The 15639-nt window shown below is 42.7% G+C and overlaps 3 protein-coding genes across 8 annotated transcripts in view; 1 reads left to right on the top strand and 2 right to left on the bottom strand.

Annotated features, from left to right (window-relative positions):
* Positions 1-1282, bottom strand: part of PEX1 (peroxisomal biogenesis factor 1) — a 28269-nt gene extending 26987 nt beyond the window's left edge. The window contains exon 1 of one of the 3 annotated variants that reach the window (XM_028751005.2): positions 1034-1282. In XM_028751005.2, coding sequence (XP_028606838.2) covers positions 1034-1147 — 114 coding nt within the window. In that variant the 5' untranslated portion in view covers positions 1148-1282. Of the gene's footprint in view, positions 1-662; positions 918-1033 lie in introns of those variants that run through there. The other 2 variants (XM_028751004.2, XM_028751007.2) reach the window with 2 other exon arrangements.
* A 179-nt stretch (positions 1283-1461) lies between these two features.
* RBM48 (RNA binding motif protein 48) lies at positions 1462-6711 on the top strand. Of its 2 annotated transcripts, none has more exons than XM_028751010.2 (5): positions 1462-1624; positions 3912-4102; positions 4320-4465; positions 5473-6020; positions 6511-6711. In XM_028751010.2, exons 1-5 carry the CDS (start codon positions 1499-1501, stop codon positions 6613-6615), a joined length of 1116 nt encoding a protein of 371 aa, XP_028606843.1. In that variant the 5' UTR covers positions 1462-1498; the 3' UTR covers positions 6616-6711. The 2 variants fall into 2 exon arrangements, with proteins under 2 accessions (XP_028606843.1, XP_077793062.1); XM_077936936.1 differs by having other exon boundaries at positions 1493-1624; positions 3955-4102.
* On the bottom strand, positions 6650-14836 carry CLXN (calaxin). 3 transcript variants are annotated; one of them, XM_028751011.2, is made up of 6 exons: positions 14539-14836; positions 13108-13263; positions 10423-10527; positions 9107-9258; positions 8556-8660; positions 6650-7000 (listed from the first exon to the last, which is right to left on the bottom strand). In XM_028751011.2, the coding sequence occupies exons 1-6, from the start codon at positions 14594-14596 to the stop codon at positions 6950-6952; spliced, it is 627 nt and encodes a 208-aa protein (XP_028606844.1). In that variant the 5' UTR covers positions 14597-14836; the 3' UTR covers positions 6650-6949. The 3 variants fall into 3 exon arrangements, with proteins under 3 accessions (XP_028606844.1, XP_077793065.1, XP_077793066.1); XM_077936939.1 differs by lacking the exon at positions 14539-14836 and adding an exon at positions 13949-13979; XM_077936940.1 differs by lacking the exons at positions 8556-8660; positions 14539-14836 and adding an exon at positions 13949-14204.
* Between the last annotated feature and the right edge of the window lie 803 nt (positions 14837-15639).

The raw sequence follows: 15639 nt of genomic DNA on the forward strand, positions 1-15639 counted from the left end.
CTGCAAGTGAACAGTTCAGACCTCTGGCAAGGGTAATATATATGGGGAAGAAAGATGTTACAGAGGCCACTAACAGGCAACAGTGAAGCTTAACAAGCCTGACCAATATCCTCCATGAATCAAGGGTGTACCACTGAAAGTGCATTAGTTACCCATGTTTTATATCTTTTTTGGCTACTATTGATTTTAATAATCTTTTAAACTGTTTTTATTGAGAACACTTATTTAGACACAGAAAGCATATTTTTGTTCCTTTATGAAGCAAGCAGATAAATTCAATAATTTGAGTTTTTAATTAATTTCAATGTGAGTAGTCCATTTCAAGAATATCTGCAAGATGGAATGGAAAAATCATTTCACATAATTCTTCTTTGCACTGAAGTTAAGACTTCGTCCCACTAGTGTTACCAGGACCCTTACAGAAGAGCACCTCCTAATTTGATGCAGTAGCTGCTGTACCCTATATAAGGTAAAGGGGGGGGGGTTCAACCCGTGTGCGCATGTCTGTGAAAGAGAGCAACAGTGTCAGATATGGGACACCTGTTCCTTTACAAACTGTGGGAAGCTAAAGAAAGGATGGCAGGTTCTCTCACGCCTAAAAGCTGCAGTGGCGACATAATGAGCGTGACATAACAAGAACCTTTAATTTTGTGTTCTTCTACCTTCTGCCCTGCGAATAAAGTCTCTCACAGGCCCCATTGTATCCTGAACCCAGTCACCTGAGAACCACACCCCACAGCGCCAAGAGGATCCCCCCGAGCCCCCCATTCCCCACTGCTGCCATAGCAACGGGACGCCAGGACGCTGGCAAGGCTGACGAGAAAGAAAGGGGGCGACTGAACGTCGCCAGAAGACGACGAGGAGAGCAAACGTGGGAACGAGACGGCTGCCCACGTTACCATAGCGACATGACATGGGGGGGGGGGGAGGCTGGCTGAGGAGATAGAAAAGGCCCTCAGAGAAACGAGCCAGGGCGAATTCCCACGATCCTCTCTGCCCGGATAAAGCCGCCCTCCCCCGCGTTTTCCTGTACCTGCTGCAGACGGAGGCTGGAAGCCAAGCTAGGCGGCAGGTGCAGGAAGCAGTCCCGGGCGCCGCTCAAGGAGACGCTCGCCGTGGCTGCCCCGGGGCCTCCCACCCCCCACATGGCAGGTGCCGGCCCTGCGACCGCGCGGAGCCCCGTGCGGCTCGCGCTAAAGGCCGCAGGACATGTACTTGCTGCTGCCGCCGCCGCTGTTCCTTCCTGCTTCTCGAGCGGCCCACCCTCTTTGCCCGCTCGCTGTGATTGGCTGAAGCGGTTCGGCCCCTTGTTTTGTTTCCTGGTTCGGTTCAGCTTTCACCCGCTAACCTCAGCCTTCCAATGAGAGCGCGTTATACCTGATTTAGCTCTACCGGATTGGTTGTTTTTGTGGGAGGGGGGCGGGGAGACGGCGGGAGGAAGACGAGTGGCGTTTGGAATGTGCGACAGGGGAGGGAGGGCGAGGCGGGTGACGGGAAGATGGCGGCGGCCGGTGACCAGAGCGGCGGAGGCGAAGTCGGCGGCGTCTATCAGCACCACGCGCAGCAATCGATCTGTGCCTCGCGCGCCAAATATCGCGAGGGGCGCAGGCCACGCGCGGTGAAGGTAAAGGGGGGGGGGGACTTGGGCCCGCCTGCCTGCGTGTGTTTGCGCAGCTCCCTTCCCCTTGTCTTCTGGCATCCTCCCTCTGGAAGGCGGTAGCTAACACAAATGACCGACAAAAATCAGTTGGAAACAGTGGGAGATCTCTAAGCGGCTGCAGGCAATCTAGGGGGGCGCGTTGGGTGCTAGTTGACAGGACTGGACTTTGCTGAAATAAACGCAAGCCCCATAACTACACCGCAAATAAAGCAAGGGATGGATCCTGAGAGAATGTCAACGAACCACGTTGCCAGGAGGAAATGGCCTGCCGAATGAGACCGAATTCCCTTCAGCATCTTATTGAAAGCAGTAATGCTTCTGAATATCAGTTGCTGGAAACCACAGGAGGGGACGAGTGCCCTTTGTGATCGAATCCTGCCTGTGGGTTTCTCACAAGCATCTGGTTGGTCAACTGAACAGGATGCTGGACCAGATGGGCCGCTGGCCAGATCCAGCAGGCTCTTGTTATTTTTGTATGTTTCTCCTAATGTCCAGCCGAATGCTCATGAGAGCCGCAAGAAAGGCATGTAGCTTTTCCTCCTCCAGTGACTGCTGTTTATTGATATACAATCAAATGAATAGATTTATTTCGGTCACTGACCAGAGTGCTTATTGATAGACAGTGCTGCCTCTGAGTGTGGAGGCTCCATTTAGCTCTCATGGCTAAATGAAGAAGACACTCATACAGCTGTTTTCTGTGAAATTGTCTAATCTCCTTTTCAAGGGAATTAGGGAGTAATTCTAGCTCCCATAGATATAGATTGTGCTGGTGGTTGACCACCTTCTGTAGTAGCCCCTCCTTTGGAATTCTTAGTGTATAGCAAATACTTTGCTTTATGAAAATACTTCTTTGCCAGAAGAGCGATTTGTTACTTGCAGCTTGGCTGTCTTTCTTTAGAAGCAATTGTGTACTGATAGGATTATTTTCTTTAATTGTCAAATCTAAATTCAAGTATAGGTGATGCTGTTTCTCCCTACATAGATGATTCTGTATCTGTATATGATGAATAAACTGTGGCAAATGCAGTCCTCCAAAGAGGGGTATTTTAGGATTGGCATATATTTGTTGAGATGTTTTATTGTACTTTTATGCTGAGGGTTGGATATAAGCTCACTTCAGTGTTACATTTTCCTAGTATTCTAGGAACTCTCAACTGTAAGACATAACTAAATTATCCTGATTATGCATTCTTGCTTAAGAAAGTAAGTATTATCTTGGATCAGAAAAAGGTACCGTGTTCTTTTCAAGAATCTCTGCATCAGATATCCATTGACATTCCCCCACTGTAACTTGCTTCAGGGGAGTTGCAAAAAATGCCACACATGCACAAAAGTTAGAAGAACATAAGTGCCCTACTGGATTAAAGGTAAAGGACACCTGACAGTTAAGTCCAGTCACGAACGACTCTAGGGTTGCAGCTCTCATCTCGCTTTACTGGCCGAGAGAGCTGCCGTTTGTCCGCAGAGTTTTTCTGGGTCATGTGACCAGCATGACTAAGCCGCTTCTGGCAAAGCCAGAGCAGCGCACGGAAATGCCATTTACCTTCCTGCCGGAGCGGTACCTATTTATCTACTTGCACTTTGACATGCTTTCGAACTGCTATGTTGGCAGGAGCTGGGACCGAGCAACAGGAGCTCACTCCATTGCGGGGATTCGAAGCGCCGACCTTCCAATTGGCAAGCCCTAGGCTCAGTGGTTTAGACCACAGCGCCACCCGCAGATTAGCCAAAGCCTAAATAGTCCAGCATCCTGGCTGCTCCCCACAGTTGCCAACCAATTATGCCTATGGGAAGTCCAAAAGCAGCACATATGATCCATAAGGTGACATATAACCACCATGACCTTTGTAATTCTATAGTTGGTGAAATATTTTCAATTTCTGGGTGAACAAGGGCTATCCTAAGGATACTTGCCAAGTAATTAATTTATTAAAATACCTATTTATTTACATCATTTGTATACTGACCAATAATTAACATTTGTTCAAATATTATATAACCAATTTAGGGTAGTTTCAGCTAAAAAAATGAGGCTTGTTCTTAATATCTTGGTTACAGTAGGCAACCATTATTAAATGAACACGCTCTGCTTCTCCTGTATAGCGCTCATACTAATTGAGTTGCTTTACATTAGAGCTGTCTATGGATGATTGAGTTCAGAATAGTATAACACTTAAAAGCATATTTTAACAAGCAGGTACATGAGATTGTAACTGAGGCAAAAAATATTAATGTGGCTGTGGTTTTTCAGGTTTATACCATCAACTTAGAATCTCGATATTTGCTAATACAAGGTGTGCCTGCCCTGGGTGTTATGAAGGAATTAGTTGAGCAATTTGCATTGTATGGAACCATTGAAGAATATAACCCACTAGATGACTATCCAGCAGAAGAGTTTACAGAAGTTTACCTGATCAAGTTCCAAAAAATACAGAGTGCAAGGTATTTGTAATTTTTCAAAAATAGCCCATCTTCCTTTCCCCCACGACCCTATAGTAACTCAGTGTTGACTTTTTTGTTAAGTAATATTTGTGTGTAAGTTAAATGGATTTTTGTGATGCCATAACTGAACTTTGTTTTAGGATCAAACAGATTTTAAAATGTTTGCTGCTGTAACTGGATAGTGTTTAATGTCTGACTTAACTTTCATCTTTGTTAGGATAGCCAAAAGAAAACTGGATGAACGGAGTTTCTTTGGCAGTTTGCTGCATGTGTGCTATGCTCCAGAATTTGAGACTATACAGGAGACTAGAGAGAAACTACAAGACAGGAGGAAGTATATAGCAAAAGCAACTAGTAGCAAAGGTTTGTGTCTGTATACTTCTCTAAAATTAAATGTCTTCGGTTTGTATGCTTAGTTAAATTTGAATTCATTCTGTATTACTCCAAATCCACCACAGTATGCTGTGCTACAAGGAAAGAGTAGAGGCAAACAGCATGACCAGTGCCAGAGATACCTGCAGGATGCAATTTGAATAATAGTTTATTAAAACAATTGTTTGCCTTTAACAGATGTATAAAGCTGTTAGACTACAAGCATACTAGCCATCAGTCTGACAGAACTATTGCTCAATTGTCATATATAAAATATGAAGGAAACCCTATCCACTGGCTACTTAGTCTAGTAGAAACATGTTTTGACTCTCTTGTACTTAGCCGTTATTACGATTTAATTTATATCCTACTCTTCCTCCTAAAGAGTGTAGGGTGGCAAGCACCAACTTTATAAAACAAACCTGGCTCTTTCATTGCGATTTGTTCCAGGGTAAACTCAGGGCCAAACTAATATGATATTTAACACACCTTTGCATTTAACATGAATTTTTTTGAACTGTAAATTGGTGCCACATGCCTCTTCCCCCACAAGCAGGATTAAGTCCACAATAGGTGGAAAGTTTAAACAGTTTTTCTCCTTGGCGGTGTTTGTGGCAACACCTCTACTTTGGGAGGAACATTTCCATTTTGCCAATGAAAATTTTTAAGAATTAGCATAGTAGTTAAAACTAGTACTTGTCCTCTCTAAAATATGAACATTGAATTGTGCCTTCAGTGGCACAACGGGTCAGTGCATCTGGTTTTTAACCAGAAGGTTGGTGGTTTGAGCCCATCCAGGGTCGCTGTGAGCAGGATTTCTGCATTGCAGAAGATTTAACTAAATGAACCCTTGGGAACCCTTCCAACTCCTATGATTCTAATACAAATGCCAGTATTAAAGTCAAATTATTCCACTGTAGCACAGTTGTACTCAAAAGTATTTTTGTGTAAAAATATTAGGTAGTCAAAATGTTAACGGCTTGTGTTTTATGTTTAAGATCAACTGCAGGTAAAGAATTCCAGTATAAGTTTTCAGAAGGCTGTGCAGCTAGATGCTTCTGGATCTTGTACATCTCAGGCAGCCACTAGTAACTGGAATCAATCTGTACATCTTGGTCATCCTCAGCAATCATCCTACTATGAATTGCCACTGAGAAGTGTAACATCTCCTTTAGGACAGCAATGTCAGAGTATGTTAGCAGCACCTCGGAATGTTAGTGACTGTGCTGAAGCAGCTGAGTGTTCAGGCCAGAGGACGCTAATGGCTCAGGGCTTGCAGCAAGGAGTTCACAATACATTAACCCACTGCGACCCGCAAAGAAAGGTTCCTTGTACTAATGGACTTGGCAGATTTATGCCTCGAACAACTCAGCTGCAGGAACGAAAGAGGAGACGAGATGAAGACAACAAACTTGCCCTTTTTGGAAAAGACATTAATAGTGAAGAAATAATTATTGGTCCAAGGTTACCAGAAACACCTAAAATAGACCTGGAGGATGAGTCATTGAACACCTCAGCAAACTTGATTCGTAATAAACTAAAGGAGGTATGCTATATTTTCAAAATATGTGGTCTGTAGTTCTGAAATTGGATAGCAGTTGTTTATTTAAGGTGATAAGCTGCTCTTCTATGTCTTATGTTGATTTCTTAAGCATAGCTACTTGAGAGAGGAATGAAGGACAAAGGTGACTCATATTCTTCTTGCATTAGAGAACTTTCATTTAAGTTGACTATTTGTGTTACTAGCTTGCTGGCACTTCTTGTTTATGGCTGTAGATTGGTCTAAAAATTATTAGCAAAAACAATGTTTCTTCGTATCCTAGGGGACCTTCTTTATTTTGGTTCTAAAAATAATTAGTGACACAATTTGTAGGGTGAAATGTAAATCGAGAAATAGCTGCAAGTCATTAGAAAAATTGCTTATTTGACTCCCTGCTGTACAGCTAGTTCAGTTAACTGTCTGGAAGATCTAGCTAGAGTAACTGCTTAATGAATAATTAAAATGTACTAAGTTTAGTTTCCTCTTTCCATATTAGGTTGTGGTTCCTGTTCAGACTCCAGTTCAAACTCCAGATCTATCTGGTGGAATATCAGTGAATAGTCAAGCAAAGCCAACATTAAAGCAAAGACGACGAATATAGTTCTTACTAGAAAGTATGGCTTGATCTGGCATAATTAAAGTATTTTTGTACATTTTATTTAATAAACTTAGCAATTATGCTGAAATTCAACTAAAATGTACCTTGTTCCATTGTTTTTGTAGTCCTTATGAATGTATTGCTTCACAAGAATGTAGACACATCAAAATATTTTCCATTAATGTCTTACTGGTTTTTCTAGCAAGTATATTGAAATGAAGGCATTATGAAAATAGAGGAAAAGGTATAGAGAAAAATATTTCTGACTTGCCTTTACTTAAAAAGATTAATGGTATCCTTTTCAAGGACATTCACATAGTATAAGTCATTTGTAGAGCTACAGATCGGGACTATCTTGGAATGCTTGTGATTCAAATGCCATTCTGCACTGTAAAGTAAAATGAGAATGTTTTTTAAAATAAGTATTTATTATATGATTAGTCTTATACAATATAAAATACCTCTGAAGCTTAAAACATTAACACTATACTTTAACAGTAATTTTTTAATACTTTCCTCTTATATCAAGGAATCTTTATTATGCCTTTATTGTGCATGCCCCAGTGGGATTTCTGCTCCTTCCAATGTGAACAGCAAACTCCCATGTCATATCACAACTTGTTCTCGAGGCTCCCATCAATTAAAAAACAACAGTTTTTTCGTGTTACAGTGGTACCTCTGGTTGCGAACAGGATCTGTTCTGGAGCCCCGTTCGCAACATGAGCAGAACGCAACCCATGTCTGCGGGTCGTGATTCGCTGCTTCTGCACATGTGCGTGACTTCATTTTGAGCGTCTGCACATGTGTGAGCGGTGAAACCTGGAAGTAACCCATTCCGTTACTTCTGGGTCGCCGCGGGATGCAACGTGAAAAGATGTAACCTGAACTGAACATAACAACTATGACTGTACTTGGGAGTTTCTAGGCTTGTGCTTCTGAAAACACCCATAACCAAACTTCTTTCTATCCTGATTTTTCACTTTTTAAAAAAATAAATAAATACTGTATTTTGACATGTAGCCCTATGCCATGGCCAAGTATGACCCCCAAGGCACCTCAACAGAAAGGTGTTAACAGTGTTTGCAAACTGTTTAACAGTTTGTAGAAATGTGAACATGTTCTTCAGGCTCCATACAACTTGCTCTGGGACAGCATTTATTAAGTTTTTATCTAAGTACAGTGTGGTATTTTTGGCAGGAAATTGGAGGCATTTCTGTTTCTTTTGAATCACTGCCCAGAGCCCAGCAGTAGTCCCAAACTGCAAACTTGGTTCTTTGGGGGGGGGGGAGTGCAACCCTATCAAGAACTAGTTGTAGACTTCCATCCATGGTGGTTAGTGTCCCACCCTCAACGCCTCTGAGAATCATTGTCACCACAGCTACATTCCACCTGTGTCAAACCTGGTCAGCCAAACCACCCAGAATGACACTATGGTTTATGATATTGCAAGCCTCTGAGGTTGCAGAGAACTGATAAAGCTGTGCCCCTCCCCCTTATATTCAGAAGAAGGAAGGCTGTTCTTCCCAAAACTAGGAAGAAAAACTTTGGAATGGATCCAAATAACCAGCGTTATCCAATACTGCCTGGAGCTGTCCAGCTGTCACGTGCACCACCACCTTGCCCAAGAACAGAATATTTAAAACAAGGTGGTAGTTCTCCCAAAAAAATTGGCTATTTAAAAGGGGAGCCTACTAGTGCCTCTTGAAGGGCAGCAGGAACCATATCATCTCAAGGAGACATTCACTACCTCTACACACCCAGCGCACGTCTGGCAGATCTCAATAATCAGGAAAGGCAAATGCCTAGTAAACAGTTTCTCCAAGCAGATTGTGTCAGCATATTGCACAAGCTGAAGGGTATCCGTAACAACATGACTAGGCAGCCCACAAGCTTCACCTGCCTCTGATTGTATCAACTCTGGCATTTATAGATTGCATAAATACCTTTATATCAGGTAAGCATGGTCCAAATGCTTCTAAAAGGAGGTTTTCATCTCTCACAGCGTTTTCGAAATCCGCATAAGAGAGTTTGCCGTCATGGTCATAGTCCTGCAAAAGCAGGTATTTTTAGTTAATTCAGTTGCATTTAGGATGCACATACATTTAACTGAGTAAGCCTCATTGAACCCAATGGGCTTATTTTGAGTAGAGATACAAATGCACTGTCAGCTTGCTAGCATAGTATAATGAAATGCTTTTGGCTACTATTGTATATGTTTCTCTGCCTTGCTGATGCCTTTAGAAGTATTTTGCTCCAATTCTTGCAAGCACTTTAACCTGGTATTGCCAATTAGTATACTCAGGAGAGTATACTGAATTATCTTTTTAGGTATTCTTGGAGAGATTGAATCAATTTGTGCTTCTTTTTCATCTGTAAAAATGTGGGTGCAGAGCTTCTCTTACCATAAACCAATAGTTCATATGAGCACATTATAGATACGAGCACAAAAGCTACAAAAGCATGAGAAACTATATATTTACATTACAATACTTGCCATTTTCTTCAAGGTAATTTCTACTAAATCTTTAATTCCTTCATCAGGATCTTCTTCCGATGGCTGCTTTAGCAGGCTGTTCTTCAGCATATGAAACATTTCCTCCCGTGAAATATATCCATCACTGTTCATGTCATAGACCTCAAAACAATCTTTGGAAAGGACAAATGATTTAATGTAAAGCAGGCATACATATCAAATAAAGCACTTTTACATAATGAGAGAACTTAGCTGATACTAGGTTATATTTAAAGTAAGTAAACCAAGAACTGCTCTGTTGAAGCCAATTTTTAGACATTTTGTGGAATTCCCCTCCCCCCAAATAAGCTGCTGCATTTTTATAGTCAAATATCATATATTGGCTTTAAATCAACCTAACTCTATACACCCCCAAGCTAGACACTTACTTCCTGTTTATTCATACATTTACTTTTCTTTTGCATTTCCTGCAGGACCACCTACCTTTTGTGAAATGTGTGTGTGTGTGTGTGTGTGTGTGTGTGTGTGTGTGTGAGTGAGAGAGAGAGAGAGAGAATATGAAGTGAATCCTAAGACTGATAACAGGAAACATTTTATCTACGTGCCTTATATATTCAGATACAATACCAGATTTTGGAAAGCATATTATTTGAAAACAAACTCAGTATTACAGTAGACTGGCCATTCCCAAAATGATATATACTCTATGGTAGTGAAGGCAGTATAGTTTGTGATGGAATACATGACAACAAGTACTTTGTAAAAACAGCTGCAGAAGGAGTGGCTATAAGAGCAGCCTTCTCATTCTTACCTAAAGGACCTAAACTACAAACTAGGATGGTTCATAAGATCTGGGTTCACAGTCAGGGAATTTTGTAGTGTTGGAATTAAACAGAGACGATATGGGTTCAAATCCCTATTCAAAAACAAAATGTCTCGATATTTCCCCCCATTGATTTAAAGGATTGATTCTTATTGTTTTGTTGTACTGTATTCTCTTGTTATGATGCAAATAACAACATTGTGAAGCAATGTTGGTTCACAGCTGGAAAATGGATCATCATATAAACTAAATTAAACTTAGGGCCTGTCCTAAGTTTAATTTGGCCTCATATACTTACAGGGTTTTCAACAATAAAAGCACAAGACTGATGAACCACATATGCCACCTGAGCACTTTGAAAGAAAGGCGGGATAAAAATGTAGTAAAATGAGTGATGAAACATTCCTATTTTTAAAAGTAAATTGCTCGCATACTTTAGCAATACACTTGTCATTTAAATTGCCTTAGATTTTAAGACTAGCGTAAAAACCTGCTAATGGTACGGAAACCTTACATTTTATTTTTTCTTCCAGAGTCCCCCGAAGAAATATTGATAAACCTTCTACCCATTCTGTTACACTGACACAGCTGTCATTGTCTTTATCAAAAGCACGGAACACTGAAAGGAGAAGAAAAGTTATGGTATATTTCAAAATACTGTAAATTATTTGCAGCAAAGTAATCGCTCACGACTGGACCTAATGGTCCTTTACCTCTCTTCAATCGCTCACCCAATGTCTTTGTGTCTTACAAACTATATGGTTCAAATACACAAGAATTCCTTTAGAAACTTCAAAACAATTCTTCATCCACAAGTTCTTTGGACCCAGAGGAACTTTAGATTTGTAGCTCTCAAAAAAACAGCTTCCCCTTTCATATAGCTAATTGTATTTGAAACGGAGGGGTTTTTCAAAAGCAGCTTCTGATGTGGCATACAGAGGAGGGGAGGGGGTCTTTTGTTCAAAAGAAAAACAAATCCTACAGGGCCCATGACCTCTTTGTAAACCTAAAGTAGCATTTGGATCCAAGTCATAATGCTGGAACAATTCTGTGTCACCAAGTGGGAGTTTTAAAAACACGGTTATGTAATTTAGTAACCATAGCTTCTGATGACATTTTAACAGCTGTAGTGTACTTTACACTTTAACTGCTACTCATCTAAATTGCCTCATTAGAGCAACAGAAATGTTCTTGTCATGCTACACAATGCTGCACAGAGCAAGGACTTAGACATACACTGACTACTGCTCAAAATGAGTTAGTATAATGTGTCTAATGCAAATATCTCCACTATTCTATGCCAATAAACTGATACTGGGGGAAGATTGCTACTTTGAACAGACATTTTCAGCAAATTAGAAAAAGCTGAATTATTGCAAGTTAATGTTTGGAGGAACAGTTAAGAACTATAACTTGAAGCGATTGTTCTTGAGCTTGCATTTCCATCCTCCCATTTCTTTTTCTTTGTGTGCCATATCTTTTTGAATTGTGAGGTTTGGCTTTGTACCAATTTATTTTAAATAGCTCTTATGGTCTTGTTGGCTAAAGGGCAGGGTATAAATGCCTTATGCTGTTGGCAACCATCTGTCTCAGGAGACAATGGAGGAGTGTGCCTTTGGAGGTAAAGTCAAACGGTTGGAAGGTTACAGTGCCTGCTGTAGCTATAGAGACCATTACAGGAGAGACATGTTTTGTTGCAGCTGGGACAGATGAAGGTGTCTGGTTGTGCTGCTGCAGACGCACCATGGTGTTTCTTCTCTCTGTGTTCCTCCCAGCGGCCATTCCTCATCTGGCCATTGCTAGGGATGCATCACCTGACTCCAGGCACTTTCATCTGCAAAGGATTCCCACACAGCAGGGTTGATGTTGCCAGCCTTCATGTTACATTTGCAGACATCTTTGTAACACACAGTTGGTCTGTCAACAGGCATGGTGCCTGAAATCAGCTCCCTGTAGAGCATGTCCTTTGGGATCCTGCCATCTTCCATTCTGTGGACATGACCAAGCCAGCACAGATGTCTCTGAGACAGGAGTGTGAACACGCTGAGAATGTGGGCTTTGGAGAGCACATCTTTGTTTGAAACTCTGTCCTGTCTTGTGATATCCCAAAATTTTCCTGACACAGCACATGTGGAAGGTGTTGAGGCATCGCTTCTGATGGTTGTAAATTGCTGTGGGCTAAACCACAGAGCCTAGGGCTTGCTGATCAGAAGGTCGGCGGTTCGAATCCCCGGGACGGGATGAGCTCCCGTTGCTCGATCCCTGCTCCTGCCAACCTAGCAGTTCGAAAGCACGTCAAAGTGCAAATAGATAAATAGGTACTGCTCCGGCGTGAAGGTAAACGGCGCTTTCGTGCGCTGCCCTGGTTTGCCAGAAGCGGCTTAGTCATGCTGGCCACATGACCCAGAAGCTGTACGCCGGCTCCCTCAGCCAATAAAGCGAGATGAGCACCACAACCCCAGAGTCGGTCATGACTGGACCTAATGGTCAGGGGTCCCTTTACCTTTACCACTTCCATAAAGCAGCATGCTCAACATGCAAGCCTGGCAGATTTTCATCTTGGTATTGAACGTGTCACATTCTCCCACACCCTTTGGGAGAGGTGAGCCTCACATGCATACATAAATACTGCACTGTCCAGAAAGATCAACTCCTCTCTTCCCTCCCCACCAAACTAGACTCGAAATAAGTTAGAATATTCTTTGTAACCCTAATTGTTGGAGTGGGGGTGGGGAATGTGCATGCGAGTGGCAGTGGAGCATGCAAGCATGCACAATTGCAGTGAATGTGAAGCATGTGTGCATCAATGACTGCAGTGTATGTTGTGCCCACAATAGCTTCTCCCAAATGTTCCCCCACTGTCCCAAAAAGGATGGTGGTCCCCGAGCTACATAGCAACTTGTATAGCAATATCTGTATTGGTGCCATTTTTTAGTTGCTCAAAAACCACATTATAAATGGCAAACACAAACAGTACTCCCAGTACCTACCTATTACTCATGCATATTCATGGGTTGTTATTAGTAACAAACAGTAAAGCATTTAATGTAATACCAGAACAATTATTATCATGTGTCCTATTGATGTTGTGAATAACTATAGGGTACTGGAATAGAAATGTTTTCAAAACTATGCGAGATGCTATTTTAATAGATGTTTTACATATATCACAATTTTGCAAGAATTTATATAATCTCACCTCTATCCATAATCATGTCATCTGTCATACCAAATGTGACATGCAGGATATTTCGAAAGGAGTTACGATCCAAACCAACAGCAGCATGCCGGTCGCTGGGTTCCACCCCCAAATTGTTGAAAAGCTTTATAAGACATTCCACTTCAAATTTATTGACTATGAAATAAAATAGAAGTTATGGCAATAAGCAAGTGGTAAAAAAGGAAAAATCTCCACAATATTTATAGCCTGTTCTGGTATGCTTTCCCCAGGAAGTCTTGTCCAGGGTGGAATCCTTTTGGCATCAGATACAGACCTTTTAATTTGCTCAGGCCTCTTTGACATTGCAGATCTTTCTGAGTAGGCATGTCTAGGATTGTGCGGTATATCTTCATAACAACAGTACATTTATTGAAAGGGGTTCAGTCACAACCTGGTCTTTAGCATGGTTTTGAAATTTAGTTACAACTCTTGGGTAGCTGCAATGTGGCAGACAACATGTTTTTATATACACACACACAAACAACTCTACCCCACTTTCCCTCCCGAAGGAGATATTGAAAGCAGCTAACAAAGCATAACAAAAACCCCACAATACCGCTTAAAACACTAAATATATACCAAACACAATTCAAGAGGGGGGAAAAAGCATTAAAGATAGGGGTTAAAAATAGGGATCTCAGAGCCAAAAGATTTTAAAAAGCCATAAAACCGAAAGCTTGTTTAAAAAGAAAAGGCTTCAGACACCAGGGGAATTGAGCTGAAAGAGAAATAGGATCTAACCTTGCAAGACAAGACATTCTGCCTACAGGGCACTGTGTTGTCACCAAATGCACCTCAAAAAGCAAGAGAACACATTCACCTGGGAGGAGACCCATGTTGATATGGTGACAAATTAAAAAGAACAGCACACAATGGGCATTGGAAAACATGGGCTCCTCTGAGCAACCAAAGGAATACACTGGATTTCTAGCTCCATGGTGGAATCCTGTGCATGTCTACTCAGAAGTTATCAATGGGGAAAACACCCAAGGTAGAATTGCAACCTGAAAAAGAAATTTTGGGGTTGCTGAATGCTGCCTTTCTTGGGAGTTGCTGAAACTGGCTTACCAGCCAATGTTGAGGGCCATATCCTACACAGCTAAAACTATGTGTGGACCTTGGGGTATGCTTTCATTATTGCATTTCTACGCTGCCTTCCTCTGTGGAGGTCAGCGGGGCCCTGCTTTATCCGCTCAACAACACCCCTGTGGGGTAGGTTAGGTCATGCGAGCTACCTAACAGGGCGCACCCACGAACACGCGTGTCAACCGGGGCTCCCTGGTGGCCTCGCTCCGACGCTGAACGACTGACCGCGTGTAAAAAGCGTAAGGGCAAATGCTGCGGGGGCAGCCATTTTTAAAAACAATTTTTTGGCGGGAGTGGGGAAGGGAAGGCCCGCCTGCCACTCACAGTGCCTCGCGGTTCTGCACAGCGACTCGGCGAGCTTCTGCTGCTTCTTCCTGTTCATCTCGGGGCTCCTCGGGCGACCGCGGACGCCACAAGCCTCCACGCGGTGGCCGTGGCAACAGAGGCTCCGCCCGGCCGGCCGCTCCCGACGCGAGAGGCCCAATGCAAGGCGGCGGGCGCTCCCGACCCTCTTAAGGCTCTCTTTAGGCTGGCAACGTTTGCCGCCCTGGGGCTCGCCCTTCCCTCGGTCACTCTGCTCCTTGTTTATGGCGCTTTTAGGGTCCGAAGTGAACCAAGGAGGAATAGCCCGAGGGAAGGAAACTCAGTGCTTGGCTGGCTTGGTTACCGTGGGGACTATGGACATTGAATAAAATAAACTGGAGGAGGGAGAATATATGGCACGGCATATATAGCGCCAGACCGACATCCCCGCCCCAGACCCTCGTTACCCGCCCCACTGATTTGTATGGGGCTAGGATTAAGCTGTAATTAAGACCCCCCAAAAAGAGCAAGTAACTTTGTCCTTTGGAGCCAGCTGCGCCCACCATTCTTTCTACTTAGCTGCTGACGAAATCCTGCATGTTTCAATGATGCTTTCATGTGCAGGGATCCCCAGGTCTAAATGCTCACCTGTAACAATTCACTTTCCACCGATATCTAAAGCTGGTGTGAGCCTAGGTGCGACTCAGCATGATTTTGGCCAGATGTATTGGGCTCATTTTTAGTTTGCAGGTTTTGGGAACGCACCTTACAGTACAGAGTCTAGAACTGTGGTTCCCAACGCCCCACAGGGTGGCAATTTGATTTTAAAGGGGGGCAATTAGAGAATGTGTTATTAACAGTGGATGGCCTTTTAGGCGTTCTCTATGTGTGAACATGAGTTCACTTTTTCAATAATAAGAATTATATGTCACGGGGGGGGGGGGGGGTGTGCTTCAGGATTTTAGAGATGCTTAGGTGGGGCATGGCCAAAAAAAGGTTAGGAACCACTGGTCTAGAATCTCTGTTCATTCTGCCCTATGGCTAGAAATGAAACACTGTTTTCCAAGGAAGCTGTGCAGTATTACTGTTATCTTCAAAGAATTCAATGATAAACTTCCAAGT

The sequence above is a fragment of the Podarcis muralis genome, chromosome 12 (genome assembly GCF_964188315.1).
Source record: "Podarcis muralis chromosome 12, rPodMur119.hap1.1, whole genome shotgun sequence".
NCBI lineage: Eukaryota > Metazoa > Chordata > Lepidosauria > Squamata > Lacertidae > Podarcis > Podarcis muralis.

Coding starts and splice junctions, on each gene's coding strand:
- RBM48 (XM_028751010.2), top strand. CDS start 1,499: ATGGCGGCGGCCGGTGACCAGAGCGGCGGAGGCGAAGTCGGCGGCGTC. Junction 1,625..3,911: donor GCAGGCCACGCGCGGTGAAG/GTAAAGGGGGGG, acceptor GTGGTTTTTCAG/GTTTATACCATCAACTTAGA. Junction 4,103..4,319: donor CAAAAAATACAGAGTGCAAG/GTATTTGTAATT, acceptor CATCTTTGTTAG/GATAGCCAAAAGAAAACTGG.
- CLXN (XM_028751011.2), bottom strand. CDS start 14,596: ATGAACAGGAAGAAGCAGCAGAAGCTCGCCGAGTCGCTGTGCAGAACC. Junction 9,259..10,422: donor TCTGGAAGAAAAAATAAAAT/GTAAGGTTTCCG, acceptor TCCTTTCCAAAG/ATTGTTTTGAGGTCTATGAC. Junction 7,001..8,555: donor CATGCTTACCTGATATAAAG/GTATTTATGCAA, acceptor TTTACTTTACAG/TGCAGAATGGCATTTGAATC.